The sequence below is a fragment of the Piliocolobus tephrosceles genome, chromosome 15 (genome assembly GCF_002776525.5).
Source record: "Piliocolobus tephrosceles isolate RC106 chromosome 15, ASM277652v3, whole genome shotgun sequence".
Taxonomy (NCBI): domain Eukaryota; kingdom Metazoa; phylum Chordata; class Mammalia; order Primates; family Cercopithecidae; genus Piliocolobus; species Piliocolobus tephrosceles.
Genome location: NC_045448.1, coordinates 25344000 through 25364241, shown reverse-complemented (window position 1 = coordinate 25364241; position 20242 = coordinate 25344000). Strand labels below are relative to the sequence as shown.

Sequence of the window (20242 nt, the reverse complement as noted above, 5' to 3'; positions counted from 1 at the left end):
CACGGGCTAAACAAGGACTCAGCCCCCCTGTTTCCTGTGGTTCACTGATAGCCTAGGCCCTCACCACCCCCTTCACCTTGGGGATCTGGGGCAGGTGAGCCTGCAGACCCATGGCAGGTGTATGTTTCTGCCCTCGGAGCTCCTGCAAATGGCCTTTCCACTGACGCAGTGCCTTGGGGGCTCTGCCAAGCGACCCCTAGAATGGGGATTGTGGGGGGTCGCTCTAGGCACCGCAGCACTGTGCTGGGGATGTTGCAGCTGCCTGGGAGTGACTTCACACAGTCCTCTCTGCCTCCAGGGTCACCCGGAATGGGGTTGTGGGGGACAAGCTGTGGGGGGACGATGGGCAGCAAGAGGCAAGGCATGAACTTTGACCTCGTCTCTTTGGGAAATCAGACACATCTGTATATGCATGGAACACCCAGTGCCCCCTGGGTGGGTGGTGGAGGAGAAGGAGACGGTGTGTGGGGCAGGAGAGATGTTGGGTTGAAGGACGGGAGAGAGGAGCTGAGTGGGCCCTGAGGGAGAGGGTGGGAGCCAGGGGTGTCATTCCGGGACAGCAGCCGGGCCTGGAATGATGCAGCTGGGAGAGGTGGGGGCATGGCCAGAGCAGTGGGCGGAGGCTGCATTGTAGCCAGCCCTCGTGAGACCAAGCCAGAGCGTATATTTTACCATGTGTGAAAATCTTTGGCATCACAGGATTTTTTAAAATAATAGTTTGAAGATATAATTCACCTTCCGTACAATTCACCCATATAAGTGTATAGTTCGATGGTTTTAGTACATTCACAATCAATTGTTTAAAATTTTCATCAGGCATCATAGGTTTTCATAGAGGGAGCCATGTGTGGGCAATCTTTGCTGAGAGGGTGGGGTGGGAGGTAGAGATGCCAGAGGTAGGTGGACGCGCTACAGGGGATCTACCAGGTTATTGTGCCACAGACACAAGAGGTACAAAGGGCCTGGAGGGAATAGGGGGTTGAGAGAAGCCCAAGGACCAGGTACCTGCTGGATGTGAGGACCCAGGGGAAAGGTGGGACCTGTTTTCTCCAGGGTTTGGGGCTTAGGCAGCTGAAGGGAGGGGAGTGTTACTTCCACATAGAGGGAAAAGCCAGAAAATAGAGCCAGCTCTGAAGGAAGCATGTTCTGGAAGAGTAGGATTTTAGACAACTGCAAATCATCCATTTGGGATGAAAATAAATAGAGATGGAGCCCCTTGCAGAAGGAGGTCTGTGTTACTTATGCCCAGGTGTCTTAGAGGAAGAACATTTAGAGAAAAGCTGAAAGTAGAACATGACGTTTGAGGAGCGCCCACCGTGCAGAAGTGGGATCAAGACTCCCAGCCAGCCCCAGAGACAGAGCTGCAGAATCTGAGGCTGGAGACCCAGGAGCAAGGAGCCACATGGAGTCACAGCTGGGAGAGAACACAGAGAAGGCAGTTGCTGATGAGCTCCAGAAGCAGGGTCTCCTTTCACTCCAGGGCCCAGCTCCACAATAGCACTCAAGAAATGGCTGTTGAGTGAGTGCTTGAAGCAGGGAATGATTAGCTGGCCAGGATGTTGAAATGAGGGAGGAAAAAGGCCCTTTGGGGCCGTGGGTGACTGTATCCGTCAGGGTCCATTCAGAGGACAGAAACTACATGGTGATTGGAACAAGGAAAGTTTCACATAACGAATTATTAACTCTAATTGGATTAGAATAATGAGGAATTGGCTAGGAAGAAGTAAAAATAACTCCAAAGAATACAAAAATAATAGCTATGAGAATAGCCCCTACCTCTAGGGTTGCCACAGAGTGCCCAAGGAAGAGGCCCTGCAAGGGCTGAGATCCAGACCTTGATGGAGAGGGTGTGGCCATGGCTCCCTGGATGGCAACGTCTCTGTAATTGCCATGTTGGCAGAACTTGCTGGAAATTCACCCTCTGGAATTTACTGGAAACCCATCTTTTTGGGTCCCAAGGAAAGTTGTTTCTGGGAGGTATCTTGCTGGAAGCACACCGCTGCTAAGTTTTCCCGGGGGAGTGCTGGGTGAAGCTCCTGGCTGTTGGGTATCCTGACTGACATGTGTTGCTGGAGCCAGGTACTGGAGAAGCTGTCTGCATTGCAAGAGCCTGGCACTCCTTTAGGAGCTGGGCACTGGAAAGCTGCATGCCGTAGGGACTGGGTGCTGGAGAAGCTGCAACAGCACAGGAGCTGGGTGCTGGGAAGCTTCATATCTGGCAAGACCCTGATGCTGGAAAGCGCCCATGCAGCAAGATCTGACTGCTAGAGAAGTTGTATACAATGCAGGAACCTAACAAGAGCACATCGGGTCTAGAAAGGAAACCCGCTTCCTCCTTCAATGCCTCTTCAGTGCCCTCCACAGTTGTGCCAGCTGACAAAGGAAAAGTAGTTAAAGGGCCCAGCTCCATCTTCACAACACAGGTAATGATGGGCGAATAAATTGATAACTGGCTCAGTTTACCCCTTTGGCCACACAGCTTCTATTTGCACCTTTTTACAACATCTGAACTGCCATACAAAAACGAACAACTAGATGTCTACCTCTCGCGACAGTTATCCTTTTTATGAAATTCTCACCCTTTTCCCAGAGATCCCCAACCATCACTCTATCAATCCCTGGCTATAATAACTTCTCGAAGTCAGTCACAGTCCCACTGAATATTCTGTTACCTAAACACTAGATTATAAAGTTAACTGTCAACAGCTTGTATAGAAAACAATAGGAAGGAGAAAAAAAGAAAATGGTTACCGTATTGCACACACACACACACACACACACACACATCAAGTTAATAGAAAGTGTGCAAAACCACTAGAGGCCTGCTTTCTGCATTTGTTCACAAGGCTACACTTGCTACTGGCTTCCTTGTCTTCTTATCCCATTCTGTATTTCCTTCACACTCAGCCAGAGCCTTAGCAGGTCATGCTTCTTTTACTTGGTGGAGTAGCCCAAACCCTCATTCCCAAAGGACCTGAATCCTTAGTTATCCCACTTTTGTTGTTGTTGTTGTTACCATAACTTTCCATTCAGCTTTCCTTTGGGCATGGAAGTTCTTGAGAGGTGCCTGAGAGAATTCTCTGGGTTCCAGACATAGTCTTGCTTGGCTCTGTGGCTGATCAGCAATCCAGTTTTCTCCTTGGTAACTAGGATCAATCACTCCAGACAGTGGCATAACTCCTTTTTTCCACTGTCAGTTCAGTGGCATTAGGAGGTGGAGAAAGCCAAGTGCGTGTGGGTGCCTTCTCTCCCAGGGAAAGCACTGTGATATGTCCCTGGAGGGAGCATTCTCCCCCAAGGACGAAGACAGCATCCCCAGAGGGTTTCAGAGTTGTGGGATGGGGGAACAGGGCCATGCGTAGGGGGGCTAAGTGATAGAGGCTCTGGAGCTGGCAGCTGTGGACCATTCTGTAGAGAAGGTTGGAAAAGTAGAGAAACGTGCAGATGACCGTGGGCCGCTTCTGCTGGGGATGATAAAATCAGACCCATGATGGTCGCTGCCAGACCCCATCCAGGACCATGTGTCTGATCCTCACATGGACTCTCAGCCTGGCCATGCTGTGCCCCTGACTCCCAGGCCCCAGGCCGTGGGAAGCCCATCTGACTCACAGCACGTGTGACCCCTAGACAGGGCTTCTCCTGGCTTGCAGCACTTGGAAATGGGTGCTGCCTTACGGAAGTCTGTGTTGGCTCATTTTGGCTCCTGAGAACAACTTCAGCTCCTTAACAGCATCTATTTTAGGTATAAATCTCCCCCCACCCGCTCACTTTTGGGGCTGTGTCATGGCAACCATTAGTGTGAGCAAAGGAGTCTGACTCAGACTCCCATGTGGCCGCCGTAGTGGCAGCAGGTTTGGTGTGATCATAAGTGCTTCTGCTGGTGGTGCCAGTGCTGGTGGTGCCATGGCCTCGAGAGTGGTGTGAGAGCCACAAGCCGTCTTATTGTGACTCTAGAGCCAGACAAATGGGCTTTGCAGAGGGCAGGACTGCTGGCCTGTCACCAGTGGCTTTTGGTATTCTATGGACAGCTGGTGGTTTGGGTGCAAGTGATGTTTCGGAAAGTCAGGGCGATGGAATAGTGATGGCCATCTCACTGGAAAATGGCACCAAGACCTGCCTCCCTCTCCCTCCTCCTTATCCGTCTCCAGTCTTATGACCACGAGAGGCTGTGACAGGAGGGGGAAGAGTCGACAGATAGACATCTCTGTCTAGGAGGTCTCCTCCGCTTTCTCCTGGCCCCCAGCTGACCCCCACCCTAGCAGATGATTGGGGCACAAGAAGCTCTGCTGCCTTCTGTCACCCGCAGGGCCCATTTGCACCTCCTCCTAAGCTCAAGTAGGAAATTTAGCCATGGGACTGTTATCTGTGGGCCAGGGTCACCCCAGAGGCAAAAAGGGGTGATCATGGCGCTGGCTCTGAGATCTGTGTTTAGCGCCCATTCATGACCAAGAACTGCCACGTTTGCAAGGGGTCCCGAGTCACATGGACCTGGATTCCTAATCCTGCCCTGGGGCTTTCCGGCTGTGCTACCCTAGAGAGACACTAAACCTCTTTAAGCCTCCGTGTCTTCTCTAAAATGGGGATAACAATAGGACCTGCTTCATAGGATTGTTTTGAGGACTGAACAGGACAGTGCATGTTCCTTAGCACAGTGCCTGGCACCCGGTAGGTGCTCAGGAAATAGCTGCATGAATGAATGAGTGAATGACCACTGCATTGGGCAGGGCGTTGAATACTGTGATTAGAAAGCTGCAGTGCCCTCCTTCCCCGCTCCCGCTGCAGACAAGCCTGACCAGGAAAGAGAGACTGACTGGAAACTTTGTTTTCTGGCCAGCCCGTACCCAAAGTTAATATAGATCTGCAGCAGTCACATGCTGATTGTGGATTGTGAGAGAGGAGTGGAGAGCTGTGAGCTTCTGAGTGGGACGGACCTGGACTGTGTCTGGCTCCACCCCTTACCCACTGTGTGACCTTGGGCAGTTTTATTAATCTCTCCATACCTCATTATTCTCATCTGGAAAATGGGGATAAAAATAGTACCCACTTCAAAGGGTTGGGGTGAGGTGTGAGGATTAATGAGATGTTGACATTGTAAAGCTCTGCTCACGGGGCCTGGCATGTCAGAGGAGCTTAAGTACAAGCTCCTGCCTGAGCGAAGGCCACTTAGAGGAACTCCAGGGATTTCAAGAAAGGAGAGAAATCTGCGGGCTGGTTGAGTCTGAGAGTCATCATCGTTAAGATTTATTGAGTACTTTCTCTGTGCCAGGCGCTCTTGGAAGCATTTTTAGGGCATTCCGTTTTAATTTTCACAGCAGCGCTGTGAGGTGGAGAGTTCTTTCCCCCACTCTACAGCTGAGAAAACTGAGGCACAGGTTTGCCTCAGGCCACACAGCTGGTAAGATATAAGGCCAGTGTTGGAAGCCCTGCAGTTGGCCTCCCAGAGAGCCCTGGAGGGGACTGAGATTGGCCCTTAGGTCAGGAGGGTGTCAGCCACAAGTCATAGACTCATACCAAAGTAGTGAAAGCTCACAGTACCCGGAAGTTCAGAGATGTATGTCCCTGCCTCCAGAAACAGCAAGACCAGGAGCCCAGACAGTGCCTTCAATGCTTTATCCCTCTGTCTTCATCTCTGAGCTCTTCGTTCTCAGGCAGGCTCACCCACATGGCGGGAAGACAGCAGCCGGCAGCCCCTGACTCACATTGACCGTGTTAGCATCTTTCCATCGCATTGGTGAAAAGGTTCCAGGGAGGCCTCTGATTGGCTGTGCCTGGTCACATGCTCACCCCTTGCCTGGGGTGGGTGTTGAGGTCAGCACAGGCACAACCAAAACCCCTTGAGGAGCGTTTCCCACCAGGAAGGAGGGGAAGGCGTCTAGGTAGAGCAGAACAACCAGAGTCCACTAGAGGAAAAGGAGAATTCAAGCAGAGGGAGGGAGAAGGACCTGCTGCAGAAATGCTCAGATATTTTTCAGCCATTCAGACAGAGAACTTGAGATGGAGTAGAAGGGGCTCTTGGGGTGAGAATATTGGGATCGTGTTTGGTGGAGTGAGGATTTAGGTTTGTGGGCCATGACAGTTTTGATTTTGGAAGAGGATAATTATGTGCAAGCCCTTGTTGAGAAGAGACTGTGGGGTGGCAGGGGGGCCAGCAGTCTCTCAATTTGAAGATGGAGAGGAGGCTCGGGTGGTCGTCTCGGGGGTGCTGATGAGGCTGGGGTTGGTGAGGAAGTGGGGACGGCAGTGGGGACAGTGTGGTGCAGGGGAGCAGCCCTGAGGCTCCAGGAGATGTTGGAAATGTGGCTCTTTGGTCTGAGAAGGGGCTGAGTGAGCGGGGGTTGTGGTTACGGATGCAGGCAGCACTGACTTGCACTGCCCATGGGCTGGACGCAGTGGGAATGATGCGTTTGTAGGATTAAACATTTCGTGAGGGTGGGGGGTGGAGAGGGAGGTACCAGTGTTGTAGCTGGTGATGGAACTCTGTGTGGGTGTGAGGAGCTGATGATGGTTATTCTGTGGGACGTGATGATTTCATAGAACAACAGAGGTGGAAAGGCCTCAGCTACGCTCTTATTTATAGAGGAGGAAATGGAGGCCAAATGCAACCGATGGCTGCAGTTGGGATGTAAGCCCTTTCTCCCATCCCCACTCTCTGTTTAAAAATTCATTTTTATTTACTCACAGTAGTACATGCATATAATTTAAGAAGTCGAATAGTACTAAAACCTCCTAACAACATGCAGTGATTCCTTGCCTACTCCTACCCTTATCCTCTTCTCAGAGGCAACCGCTTTCGATTCTCTTAGCTGTTTCTTCCAGCAATTTTCATCTCATATTTCTGAGTAAAGTGCATATTTTTGATTCATCTATTTAGACATTTTCCATTGATTTCCTATTTAGTAGATCCTCTTACGTGCCCAACCTTTCTACTCTTCAACCATCCTCCCTAAATATTGACAATACTCTTTTTATATTGTTTCAAAAAATTGTTGTTGGTTGTTTTGAGACAGGATCTCAATCTTTGCCCAGACTGGAGTGTGGTGGCACAATCACAGCTCCCTACAGCCTTGACCTCCTGGGCTCAAGTGATCCTCCCACATCAGCCTCTCGAGTAGCTGGGACTACAGGCGTGTGCCACCACACCCTGCTAATTTTCTAAATTTTTGTAGAGACAGGATCTCCCTGTGTCACCAGACTGGTCCCAAGTGACCCTCCTGTCTTGGCCTCTCAGAGTGCTGGGATTACAGGCATGAGCCATCGTGTCCAGCCTCAAAAATGTTTTGTGTATCTGGTTGCCAGAATAATGGCCCCCCTAAGATGGCCAGGTCCTAATCCCCTGGACCTGTGAATATGTCACCTTACATGGTAAAAGGGACTTTGCAGATGTGATTAAATTAATGACCTAGAGATGAAGGGATTATCCTGGATTATCTGGGTGGGCCCAGTGGAATCAGAAGGGTCATTAGAAGTAAAAGATGGAAGTAGTCAGAGCAGGAGATGTTGATGAGGCAGAGAGTACTGTGATGGGAAAAAGACTGTCCATTGCTGGCTTTGGAGTTGGAAGGGGACCATGTGGCAAGGAATGAGGGCAGCCTCTAGATGTTGCAAATGTCAAGGAAATGGATTCCCCCTAGAGCTTCCAGAAAAGAATGCAGCCCTGCCAACATCTTGAGTTTAGCCTAGTAAGGAGAATTTTTTTTTTTTTTTTACTACTGACTTGCAGAATTGCAAGATAATGTGTTGTTTTAAGGCATTAATTTTGTGGTACATACAGAAGCAATTTGTGTGTACATACATGCATATATACATGTATAAACACACATGTTTATTAAACCTACATACAGTGTTTATTTTATTATTTCAATGCAACTATTATTCACAGTTGAACCTTGTGGCATACTATAATGGTTTCTTTTTACTTTTTTTTCCTGAAGTTAATAATTACCTTGTTTTTCATCTGCCTTATTTTTTTGTACCTGTTGCTAATTCCTACCACAGCTTCTAATATAATTATTTTTTCTGTAACAATACTGTTACCTTAGGTCTTTTTTTTCTTTTTCTCTTTTAAACTGACACATAATAATTGTGCATATCTATGGGGTACAATGTGATGTTTTAATACATGTATACATTGTGTAATGATCAACACAGGGTAGTTGGTATATCCATCACCTCCAGCATTTATCACTTCTTTGTCGTGGGCCTACCACACTTTCTAGTAGCCATCAGTATTGCTTTCCACACGGGCAATCACAGCAGGTAAAAGATGTTTCAGTTCCATTTTTTAAGTTATCTATCCTCTTTCACTCTGGGCTGGTTGCTTTCTAGGCACATTGTAGCTGATGTTCTGTGACTTCCTTTTGTGGTCATCTTTGGAATTCCCATTACTTTCCAGTTGGAATCTCTGTTTTTCTGGCTTTCGTGTCCTCTTCTTGCTTGGCTCACTCCCCTCATTAGAGTTCATCTTCCAGGACACACATCTGTCCATATCAAAATCCATTCATGGCTGGGCACGGTGGCTCACACCTTTAATCCCAGGACTTTGGGAGGCCGAGGCAGGTGGATCATTTGAGGTTATGAGTTTGAGACCAGCCTGGCCAACATGGCAAAACCCCGTCTCTATTAAACATGCAAAACTTAGCCAGACATGGTGGTGGACACCTGTAATCCCAGCTACTTGTGAGGCTGAGGCAAGATAATTGCTTGAACCCAGGAGGCAGAGGTTGTGGTGAGCCGAGATTGTGCCACTGCACTCCAGCCTGGGCTAGAGAGCAAGGGTCCAAGAAAGAGAGAGAGAGAGAGAGGGAAGGAGGGAGAAAGGAAGGAGGGAGGGAGGGAGGGAAGGAAGGAAGGAAGGAAGGAAAGAAGGAAGGAAGGAAGGAAGGAAGGGAAGAAGGAATCTTTTCAGTTCCTGGGTTTAGATAGCAGAGTATGGCCACGAGTGATACCTGCAGTTTTGTCAGGTAAAAAGACAGTTGGACAGCAGAGGGCATGGTGATGACAGCACTAGTGCCCTAGTCTCAGTGGGAAGGCTGACCCTCTCTTGCTCATGCCGGGTGACTGGCGTGTGGCCTCTTTTCCCCTTCATCCTGGAACCTTCCTTCCCATCTCTCCTGTGCCGGATCTTCTGCGTATTAGAGGACATCGTCCTGTCCTTCCTGGGAAAGGAGCGTGGGGCCTGATATGTCTGAAGATGTCTTTACTGGGGCCCAGCACGGTGACTCACAGCTGTAATCCCAGCACTTTGGGATGCTGAGGTGGGAGGATCACTCGAGCCCAGGAGTTCAAGACCAGCCTGGGCAACATAGTGAGACCCCATGTCTATTTAAGAAAAAAAAAAGGTGCCTTGCGTGGTGGCTCATGCCTGTAATCCCAGCACTTTGGGAGGCTGAGGCCGGTGGATCATGAGGTCAGGAGATCAAGACCATCCTGGCTAACATGGTGAAACCCCGTCTCTACTGAAAATACAAAAAATTAGCCGGGCGTGGTGGTGGCTGCCTGTAGTCCCAGCTACTTGGGAGGCTGAGGCAGGAGAATGGGATGAACCCGGGAGGCGGAGGTTGCAGTGAGCCAAGATCATGCCACTACACTCCAGCCTGGGTGACAGAGCAAGACTCCGTCTCAAAAGAAGAAAAAGAAAAAATAAGAAAATTTGAAAAAAGGGCCAAGCGTGGTGGCTCACGCCTGTAATCCCAGCACTTTGGGAGTCTGAGGCGGGCGGATCACAAGGTCAGGAGATTGAGACCATCCTGGCTAACACGGTGAAATCCTGTCTCTACTAAAAATAGAAAAAAATTAACCGGGCGTGGTGGCAGGCGCCTATAGTCCCAGCTACTTGGGAGGCTGAGGCAGGAGAATGGCATGAACCCCTGAAGTGGAGCTTGCAGTGAGCGGAGATTGCACCACTACACTCCAGCCTGGGCGACAGAGCGAGGCTCCATCTCAAAGGAAAAAAAAGAAAATGTCTTTATTTTATTCTCACACTTAAATGATAATTTGGCTGAAAATAATTCTAATTGGAAGATTGTTTTAAGATTTGGTTTATTCTTTAATAATTTTGGCTGGGCACAGTGGCTCACACCTGTAATTCCAGCACTTTGGGAGGCCAAGGCGGGTGGATCACTTGAGCTCAGGAGTTCAAGACTAGCCTGGCCAACGTGGCGAAACCCCATCTCTACTAAATACGAAAATTAGCCGGGAGTGGTGGTGCATGCCTATAATCCCAGCTACTCCGGAGGCTGAGGCAGGAGAATCGCTTGAACCTGGGAGGCGGAGGTGAGCCGAGATTGCGGCATTGCACTCCAACCTGGGCAACAAGAGCCGAAACTCCGTCTCAATAAATAAATAACCTTCCTCTCCTTGGTTTTGATATATCATCTTTGTTTTCAGCTGTGCCAAGTGACTGTGTGCAAAGACCCCCTATTTTATGCCCTCCAGTGACTACAGATAAACCTTCAGACTTGTAGAGGAGGGTCTAGGAATTCATTTATCTCACTCAGCCTCTCGTTTCTCACACACGCATCCTCTTCAGCCCTAGTCCCAGAGTACCTGATGCTATCATATAAGCATCTGTTGAAGACTGTGTTCTATATCAGTATTCACACGCCTGTCTGAAATTTGGCTGTCACAAGTCTGCTTTCCAGATTCCACAATTTTGTTGGTGGTATTCCTTCTCTTGTTCAGCCTAATCTTGTAATTTTATGTCTTCTTAAAAAATCTTTTGGCCAGGTGTGGTGGCTCCTGCTTGGAATCCCAACACTTTGGGAGGCTGAGGTGGGAGGATCCTCTGAAGCCACGTGTTCAAGACCAGCCTGGGCAACATAGGGAGACCCTGTTTCTACAAAAAAAAAAAAAAAAGAAAGCCAGGAGGTGTGGTGGTACATGTCTGTAGTCCCAGCTACTCGGGAGGCGGAGGCGGGAGGGTCACTTGCACTTGAGCCTGGGAGCTTGAGGCTGCAGTGAGCTGTGATACTGCCACTGCATCCAGCCTGGGTGACAGAGCAAGAACCTGCTCTAAACAAACAAACAAAAGATGTTTCTACTGCACTGAATTTAGAAGGTAGTGAGCCTTGGTATGCATATTCAAAGCTTTCAGTTCTTTTTCCGCAACAGTTTTATAGTTGAAGCAGTGGAGATGGTGATCCTATCAGCTGTGATACGAAGATGTTTTCACGGTGGGATTCCTTGAAATTTTTTAAGTGGCTGTTACAAACATTATTCATGATCACTGTGGATTCTAAAAGGAGGAAATAAAAGCTGCTTTTCATGGTGGTAGCGTTCTTAGCAAGGGTTTTTTGGTGGCGGTTGTGGTTGCAGTGTAGCCCTTGGCCCAGGTGGGGAGAACGCTTTGGTATTGGAAGCAGCCAGGGCTGTGCGGTGAAGGACCGGAGTGGTGGACGCCTGCTGCTGTGGTGGGACTGTGGGCCCAGGAGAGCCCACTCCCCATGGCTGGGCTGCCTGAAGGAAGAATGAAGCCTCTAAGGGTAGATTGGCAATGCTATGTCAAGGTCTGGGACCTTGGCCACCAACTGGGGCCCCCTAAAGTTGTGTAGTACATGGCCTGCCCACACACGTACTGGAGCATTTTAGATGATGGGGGTGATTTTGAGGGACTGCTACTGACAGGGCTGGTCCATTGAGCAACACAAAAGGGTTGACCCAGGTCAGCTGCGTTTTCTGTGAGGACAGTTTCTGTAGCTCAGATGTCAGAGTCTTGGGTGGAGGAAGGGAAGGAAGAAGAGAATCTTCCTTTCCTTTCCTTTGCTTTCTGGGGTGTCTGCCCTTGGGGCCAATGCCCTGTGAGTTTCTGCTTTTCCCTCCAGCTTCCTTCCTCTCCCTACTGGGAGCCAGAGCTTCTCTGAGCCTCGCCACACCCGTGGCAGCACAGATGCCCTCTGGGTGTCTCTAAGCCTAGGACAGCATCAAGACAACCCTCCTGCCCCACTTCCTTTGTGCCTGGGTCTCCCCCAAACTCCATTTGGGGTGCCCTGTCCTTGTCAGCCCCTCGTGTGTCCACTGGGCCTGTGGGGCTGCAACAGCTATCTTGGCCAGTCAGAGCTATTAATAGAAGGGGTCTTGCTCTCCCGTTTCATTGGTGGGGAAACCGAGGGCTGGGGAAGCCTCCATCAGGAGTAGATCCCACCCCTATGGACTTCGGGCTCAACGTTCTTTCCAACCATACTCTGCCCCTCTTAGCTTCTGACCCTTTTGAAGGTTTTGGTTTGGGGGTGGCTGGAGATGTCTGTGGTAACAAATGGGAGTGGGGCTTGACAGGGAATCATTGGCTGCTAAGGGCTGGGAGCCGTGTGCTTCTGAGTTGGACCAGTTCTCTGCTGGGATCTTCAGAGTTGCTTCTGTGGTGTGTGTTGGGGGACGTGAACCCAACCCCTCACAGCTTTAGTGTCAGAGAAATCTGGGTTCATGCCTCTGATGGGTCCTGGTCTTGTCAATCTTAGCGTCACCTGTAAACTGGGCACAGCACAGCGGCTGCCTGGATGCAGAGCACGAGCCAGGCCCTGAGTGGCGTGTGGCCCATGGAGCTGCTCTCCGCTGCCATTCACCTTCTCAGGGACCCCGGGCACCAAACCTTCCTTGAGCCCAGTGCTGTGCTGCGCCTGGGGGTATGGGGAATAGACGCTGAGCCTGGGGGCATGGGGAATGGACCCAGTGCACCTGGGCTGCCTCAGGGCTTAGCTGTGGGGCAGGCCCACTTCCAGCCTTTCTGGGTTAATCTGATGGAACCCTTCCTGTCCTGGCCCTAAGAAGCTCCTCCCGCCAGCTCCTTCCTCCCACTCCCCGCTGGGGCAGAGCCAGGCCTGGGGCACCCACTCCCAGGCAACAGTGCTCCCCTGGAGAAAGGGGCTGGGCCTGTGGGAGAGCCAAGCCTGCGCTGTCTCCCGGTCCTGGTTTTCCAGGGAGCCCTGGCTGGAGGGGGATGGGAGGAGAAGGCCAGGAGGGAGGGGGAGCTGGGGAAGCAGAACCAGGAACTGGAAGGGGAAGGGTGTGGGTGGGCCCAGATCCAGCCTGCCTCCCTCTCTCCCTCGCCTGCCAATCCCCTCCTGGGCCCTGGCACACTCGAGGCAGGGGCTTGGCGGCCGCCTCCTCCGGGGGTAGGGAGCAGGGGAGCTCTTGTGTGTCTCTGAGTGAGGGGGCTGAGGCAGCAACACCCCCACCCCAGCTGTGGCCTGAGCTGCAGGCTTTGTTATTTCACTGGCTTGAGGCCTACACCTGGAGCAGAGGGAAGAAAAGCCCCTAAAACTCAGCCATGTGGGTTCAGAGGACCCCTCAAGCCCACCAGCTCTGCAGGCAAATGGGGCTAGTTCATGGGATGGGGGAGAGAGCAGCCTCACTCCTGCCTCAGTGTGGCCGTGACCTGTGGCCTTGGCCGTGGCTGTGGCCGTGACGGTGGCCTCGGCCTCTCCCTCCTAGGCCACAGCCAATCAGGCCTGCAGCCTGAGCTCAGACCTCAGCTTTCTCTGGGCCCAGGCACCGGTCCTGAAGTGAGGTGACATTCATTTCACTACATCCTGTGACTGCACTCACTTCCTCCACGTGGCGGGAGGTGTGGGGGTGGGGGTGAGGACAGATTAGAAGGAAAATGTAGCCGGGCTGGGGGCCTCTGGGGGAGGCTGGGATTTCCCAGGGGCTGGTTGGGGTGGGAGGGAGGATGCGGGAAGCTTTCAAAGGAGAGAGCGGCTGTGAATGAAGAGAAGGGAGGAGGCGGAGGCAGCTGGAGGTCCCAGAAGTGGCACCCATTGGCCGCAGCGACACGGAGGGGAGACTGCTGCCACGTCCAAGGCTCTCAGAGGCTGCTGGGGTAGGAGGTGGCCCTGAGGGGAGCCTGCCTGGGTTTCTCTGCTCTCTGGGGTGCTGGTGAGGCCACGAGGAGGAGCAAGACCCCAGGTCTCCTAGGTCAGGTGTGGCCCTGGGCTGAGGGCCTGACCCAGGGAGGGTGGGGTGCTCCGCCTCACTGATCCTCTTCTCTCCTCCACAGGTGGAGCCATCGAAGCCCTCACCCACAGGCTGACAGAGGCACCGTTCACCAGAGGGCTCAACACCAGGATCTATGTTTAAGTTTTAACTCTCGCCTCCAAAGACCACGATAATTCCTTCCCCAAAGCCCAGCAGTCCCCCAGCCCCACGCAGCCCCAGCCTGCCTCCCGGCGCCCAGCCGCCCGCCATGCCCTCCAGCGGCCCCGGGGACACCAGCAGCTCTGCTGCAGAGCGGGAGGAGGACCGAAAGGTGAGCAGTGGGCTCTGCTGGGGACCCTCTGGCCTGGGAGAGGGAGAGCCCTGTGCCTACGTGATGACAGCCAGCTCCTCATACTGAGCGCGTGACCACATCACTCAGTGCTCACGACAGGGTGTGGGACCATCACATCCCTGTTTGGGTGATGAGGAAACGGAGGCTTGCAGAGGTTCGATTCTGGTGGTGGAGCAGTCATTTGGCTCCAGGACCCAGGCTTTTAACCACCATGGCATTCGCACAGTGGCTCAAAGCCCAGGTCTGTGCCATTGTGAGGGTTCGGCCTCACAGAGAGTCCCAGAACCTGGATTCCTTCTCAGACCCGCCTCTTACTAGCCGTGAGCCTTCAGGTGAATCACTTTCTCTTTTAGCTACCTCTGTTTCCTTAAGGTGTTCAGTAGCTTCTAGGGGGCCAAAGACAAGTTCTGGGGTGGGGCACAGTAAACACGACTCTGCGGGGGCCCACCCTCCTGCACGAACGGAGGCACAGGCTGGGCTCGGTGTGGCGCCAGCGCACTTTGGAGATGGTGATTTCCTGTCCCTGCCCCCCACCCCAGACTCCAAGTGAATGTAGCTGAGTGATCTTTGGTATGGCTTTTGGCCATGGAGCTGGTGACCTCCATGTTTTCAGAATCTAGTTGGGGGTGGCCTCTCCACCCTTCTACTGAACTCCAGGTTGTGCCTGAATCAGTCAGAGGAGATTACATCAGACTGACGGGAGTCCCTGCTGGGTCCCCACAGGCTGCCTTGGGACCTTACCAAGCTGTGTCCCCATGATAGGAAAAGCTACCACTTAATCCCCAGCACTGGACTGTATTGCCCTCTGTCAGTGGAATGTTGAGCTCACTGCCACCCTCCAGGGAATCTTATCATGGCCATAGGCCTTCCTGGCATGTCTGTCTGCTGTGCCTCTGTCCACAGTCCCCCCTGCCTACTCCCCTTCCCGAGTAGCGCTGGACATTGTGATGCTTGGTGGTGTCTGGGAGTAGCTGGGCATGCTCATGGGGGCAGCGGTTGGTTCTTTTGCAACAAAGGTGGACAGCTGACACCAGCTGTGGGGGCCCTGGGCACTCTGGGGCTAGAGGCAGCCGGGCACCCTACCTGAAGGGCATCAGCTCTGAGACCTCCCTCTCGCATGCTCAGCTCCTTCCCGGGTTTACTCATTCTTCAGAGTGTGTTTCTGTTTCCTAGTTTTCCATCAGTGGTTCTGTTTGGTCCTTGGGGACAACTCTTGAGACAAATGGGGCAGGGACAGATGCCACCAGTTTGCAGATGAGGAAGCTGAGCCCCGCTGGGCAGTGGCAGGTCCAGATGAGGGCCTATTCTCCTGCCTCCCAGGCCCGAGCCCTTCCCACAGCCCTACCTGCATAGGTCCCGCTAGGGACATACGTATACATCCCAGGAGTGCACATGATGCTCAGGGACCTGCCTTCCCAGCCCAACACCCTGTAGGGCGCCACGGGGGTGTGTGCACCCAGTCAGGCAGAGCGGGCCAGAAAGCCAGCACACACTGTGGCCCACTGGGCAGGGCGCCCGGGCGACTGATCAGTCTCCTCCCCTCTGAACCCACGGGAAAAGAACTAATAGTCCTGGATACCTGCGGACCCCTAGGCTGCTCCCCTTCAGGACTCAAGCAGCATGAAGACCCAGGCCCTTCAGCCGTAGACACCTGCAGCCGCCTGTGCTCTGGAGCGGCAGCTGTGGCCATGGCTGACTCCCTCCCCTTTTTGGGCCTGGCTTGCTTTCTCTGTCGGATAAGGTGACCCTGAGCCTCGCCTCACTCCGGGTCCGATGTCCTGACAGTTGCTGACGCAGCTCCGCATCGATGCACTGGCAGTCACTGGTCAGCTGCTCCCCACAGGTGGGGAGGTGGGGACAGCTGGGACAAACTCCTGTTACTGGACTGTACTCCCACGCCGCTGCTGCTGCTCTGGGCTGCGGAGGCCCAGGCCCCCGCCGATGGACCGCAGCAGGTCAGGATCTGCATTCTAATAGTTCAGGATTGAGAAGCAGCGCTGGACCAGGAGTCAGAAATCCCAGGTCCTAGTCCTGAGTATGCCACTTACTGGAGATGTGACTTCAGGGCATCTGGGCTTGTGTTTGCTCAGCTGGAAAATGGGGATAGTGACTCCAGCCTTGCTGTTTTACAGGGTGGTTGTGGAAGTCAGATGAGGTCATGGGCATGGAAGTGACCTGCAGACAGCAAAGTCTGGTCCAATTATGAGGGATTACGATTGCTATTATTATCTACCCATAGTAACTGCTCTGGCTCAAGCGGCAACAAACACACACCCAGCCCTAGATCCCGGTGCTGATAGAGTGTGCACACTCACACACTGGCAGGCAGGGGGTCATGCCAAAAGATGGCAGCAATCTGGATAGACAAGGGCCGGGCCATAGCCAGGCCTCCTCCCCAGCCGCCCACGCCTACACTACGCATGCTGGCTCACCTGGCACACTTCCCTGGCACCTCTGGGCTGGCTCCAGCACCTCCAGGGAGCCGCCTAGGGAGGGTGGGGAGAGACACTGACAGCCACCACAGCAGCCCATGAAAGCCAGGCCTGCGGCAGGGGTGCTGGTAGCTGCAGAGGGGAAGACACAGGCTTGGTCTGCAGCCCAGGGAGCCTGGCACAGGTGCCAGGGGCACTATGCACGAAGGAACTGTTTGGCAAGCCAGATGGAAGGGGTGTGGCCAACCACTGGCCCTTCCACCACCTGGCCCCATGTGGCCTTCTAGCCTCTGCCCCCCCCTCCCCACCGCCCCCGGCCACGCCTCCATGCACCTTTCACTCCAGCCCACTCCCATGCTTCCTGGAGTCTCCAGGTCTTTGTTTATGTTGCTCCCTCTGCTGCGTGGGCTCTTTCCCTAATCTCTTCTCCTCTCTGGTCAAAACCTCAAAGCCCAGGCTGTAGTCGGCCTTGTATTACAGTTTGCAGGGGACCAGTGGTTCCCAAAGTGGGATCCCCAAACCAGCAACTTCAGCATCACCTGGGAAGGGGAAGCTCAGGCCCCTCTCCAGACCTGCTGAGCCAGAACTCGGGGGATGGGACCCAGCTGGGCACCGTTTAACCATCCCTCCAAGGGATACTGTTGCGCATAGCTGTTGAGAACTATTGGTGTAGATAACTTCTGCCCACTGCTAGCCTGGAGGATAGGGCCACGGCCCTTTTCTTCCATGTGAATCCCCAGGACCTGGAATAGCACAGAGTAGGTGCTCGGGAAATTATTATTATTTTTTGTTTTTTGAGACGGAGTCTCGCTCTGTTGCCCAGGCTGCAGTGCTGTGGCACGATCTCAGCTCACTGCAACCTCCACCTCCTGAGTTCAAGTAATTCTCCTGCCTCAACCTCCTGAGTAGCTGGGACTACAGGCGCCCGCCACCATGCCCGGCTAATTTTTTTGTATTTTTAGTAGAGACAGGGTTTCACCATGTTAGCCAGGATGGTCTCGATCTCCTGACCTCGTGATCCGCCCACCTCGGCCTCCCAAGGTGCTGGGATTACAGGCGTGAGCCACCGCGCCCGGCCATTGCTCGGGAAATATTTTACGGATAGGACGAAAAGGAAAATGAGAGTGGCCAAGACCCTCCCACAGGAGAATAATCCCAGAGCCCAGGATCAGGGAGGCAGAGTGCAGAGCTGTGGGTGCCGGGCTGAGGCAGCCATGCTGTGGCTGGGAGTGTACAGAGTGGCCTGTGTGTGTCCCCCTGGCACCTGCCGCCTACCCTACCCGCCATCCATATGGTGGGCAGAGCGGGGCTGCTTGGGGAGATGGGGAGGGGGCAGGCCGAGCTCTGGGGCTGTGGTCAGGGCGAGTCAGCTGGTAAATGTTGCCGCAGCAGAGGGAGGGGGCTGGCCTTGTGGAGGGTGGGTGGGGAGGCAAGCAGTGGGGAGGCTGAGAGCTTAGAGGGGAGTATGGAGCAGAGGACGAGGGGGCAGAGGGAGCAGGACAGGGGACAAAGAGCAGTCCAAGGGCCACCTCAGATCCCCAAATATGAATCAGAGGGGAGTCCAGAGCCCCAGGCCAGGCTCCTGGTCTCAGTGTCACCCCCTTTCCTCTGGCCTCAGAAACACAATGGCTAAGATGCATTGAATACTGACTCTGTCGGGCGCCATGTGCATACATTATCTTACTCCATTTTTTTTTTTTTTTTCCGAGACGAAGTCTTGCTCTGTCACCCAGCCTGGAGTGCAGTGGCGCAATCTCAGCTCACTGCAAGCTCCGCCTCCCGATTTCACACCATTCTCCTGCCTCAGCCTCCTGAGTAACTGGGACTACAGGCGCCCGCCACGCCCAGCTAATTTTTTGTCTTTTTTTTAGTAGAGACGGGGTTTCACCATGTTAGCCAGGATGGTCTAGATCTCCTGACCTCACGATCTGCCCACCTCGGCCTCCCAAAGAGCTGGGATTACAGGTGTAAGCCACTGTGCCAGGCCTATCTTATTTAATTCTTATAATTGCCCTATAAGGTAGACACTATTATTTTCATCATTCTATCTTATTAAGGGCTAAACTGAAGTTCAGAGAGGTTAAGTCACTTGCCCAGAGTCACACAGCTTGTAAGTGGTAGTGCTGAGGCTGGAATGAGGCTGGCTTCTGTACTCCTTAGGCTGTCTCCTGTGTGAAGGGGGATGGGATGAACAGTGCCTCCTGGCGGTGATGCAATGAGAATTCGTAGTCCTCCCCTGGACTTCTGCTGCAGGAGAAAGCCTTTCACCGCATAATAGTGCTCTTGCCCTTGGGCAGAAGCTGGGGACACTTCATCTCCAGCAGGAATCGCACACACCACCTGTGTGTACAGGCACACACGCCAGACGGAGGCACTGCTGCAGACACGCAGCTTCTTACCGTTTCTTCCTGCCTCCTGCCCTCCTTCTTCCCTGCCTCTCCCTCTCTGGACATACCGCTCCTCTTTTCTTCTCTTCCTCCCTCCCTTTCTTCAGACGTAGGTACCTTTCCAGGTAGTTATCACATAGCAGGGCTCCGCAAGGCTGCTGGATGAACTGAGTGACCGTACTTGGAGGGCCTAGTAGAGGGGTAGGAAGACATCAAGGTGGGTAAGCCATGCCTACCCTCCAGGGGTGGGTGGGGCCTGCTGGGCAGCTCCTCTGATCAAGCCTTCTCCTGCCCATAGTGGAAGCTGCAGCTGGGGTGCATATTTGTGCTAGGGAAACAGTAAGTATGTGTTTGCACGTGTGTGTGTGCATGTGTCCGTGGGCAGCATTGGGGCTGCGGTTCCTCCTTTCCCCTTCCCATCAAAGTCCAGCCCAGAGGCCTGGCAGCCACTGATTTCTCGTGGGCTCTCTCCGCTCTGGTCTCCAAGTGCAAGGGCCTCCATCCTTGGGTGGGGTCCCTGCCAGTTCCAGTGGCAGTCATTCTTGCTGGCCTCAGTCTGTCACCTGCTCCTGGGCACATTCTGCCTTTCTTGCACTCAGATGCCCCCACATGGTCACTTAGGGCTGGCTCTTTGCTTGACAATGGTTGCTGTAAGGTCATTTCAAAGAGCATCCTTCTTAGTACGTTTAAATAGCTACAGAAAAAGCCGCTGCACCCTCACCTCTTCAGAAACCCACCAGCGATAATGGCGCACACGCTGATCTCGGGGGAGTTAGGAGAGGCCTGGGCGCGCTAAGCAGGTTTGTGATACAAACAGTGCCCATCCCTGAGCTGAGCAGGAGCTACATTTTGGGCTTCAGGTTCTCTAAAATTCTCTTAAATTGGACGTTATTACATGTCAAATTTAGTTAACCTTGCAGTCAGTACAGTCTTGGGTGGGGGTTGTTTGGCCCCTGGAGACAGGCTTGTGTTGAAGCTGGACTCTGTCACGTGACTTGGCAACATGGCTGTGAGCAGGAAAACGGCTCCTAGTTGGCTTGAGAGGTTCAGACGAGATGGTGTGTGCGAGTGGTTAACACTGGGACATCGCATATGTTAAGTTAGCTTTATAATTTATTTTGGATATCTACCTACCCATCCACCCACCCACCTACCTGCCTACC

General features: G+C 53.0%; 1 protein-coding gene across 4 annotated transcripts in view; it reads left to right on the top strand.

The window, feature by feature from the left end:
• The window catches only part of DNMT3A (DNA methyltransferase 3 alpha), a 109074-nt gene that overhangs the window by 13086 nt on the left and 75746 nt on the right, over positions 1 to 20242 (top strand). For 2 of the 4 annotated variants that reach the window (XR_002735240.1, XM_023229913.2), the window contains exon 2: positions 13991 to 14239. Coding sequence is in view for 3 of the 4 variants with exons in the window: in XM_023229913.2 (XP_023085681.1) it covers positions 14177 to 14239 (63 nt within the window). In the remaining variant the exon portion in view is untranslated. The other 2 variants (XM_023229914.2, XM_023229916.2) reach the window with 2 other exon arrangements.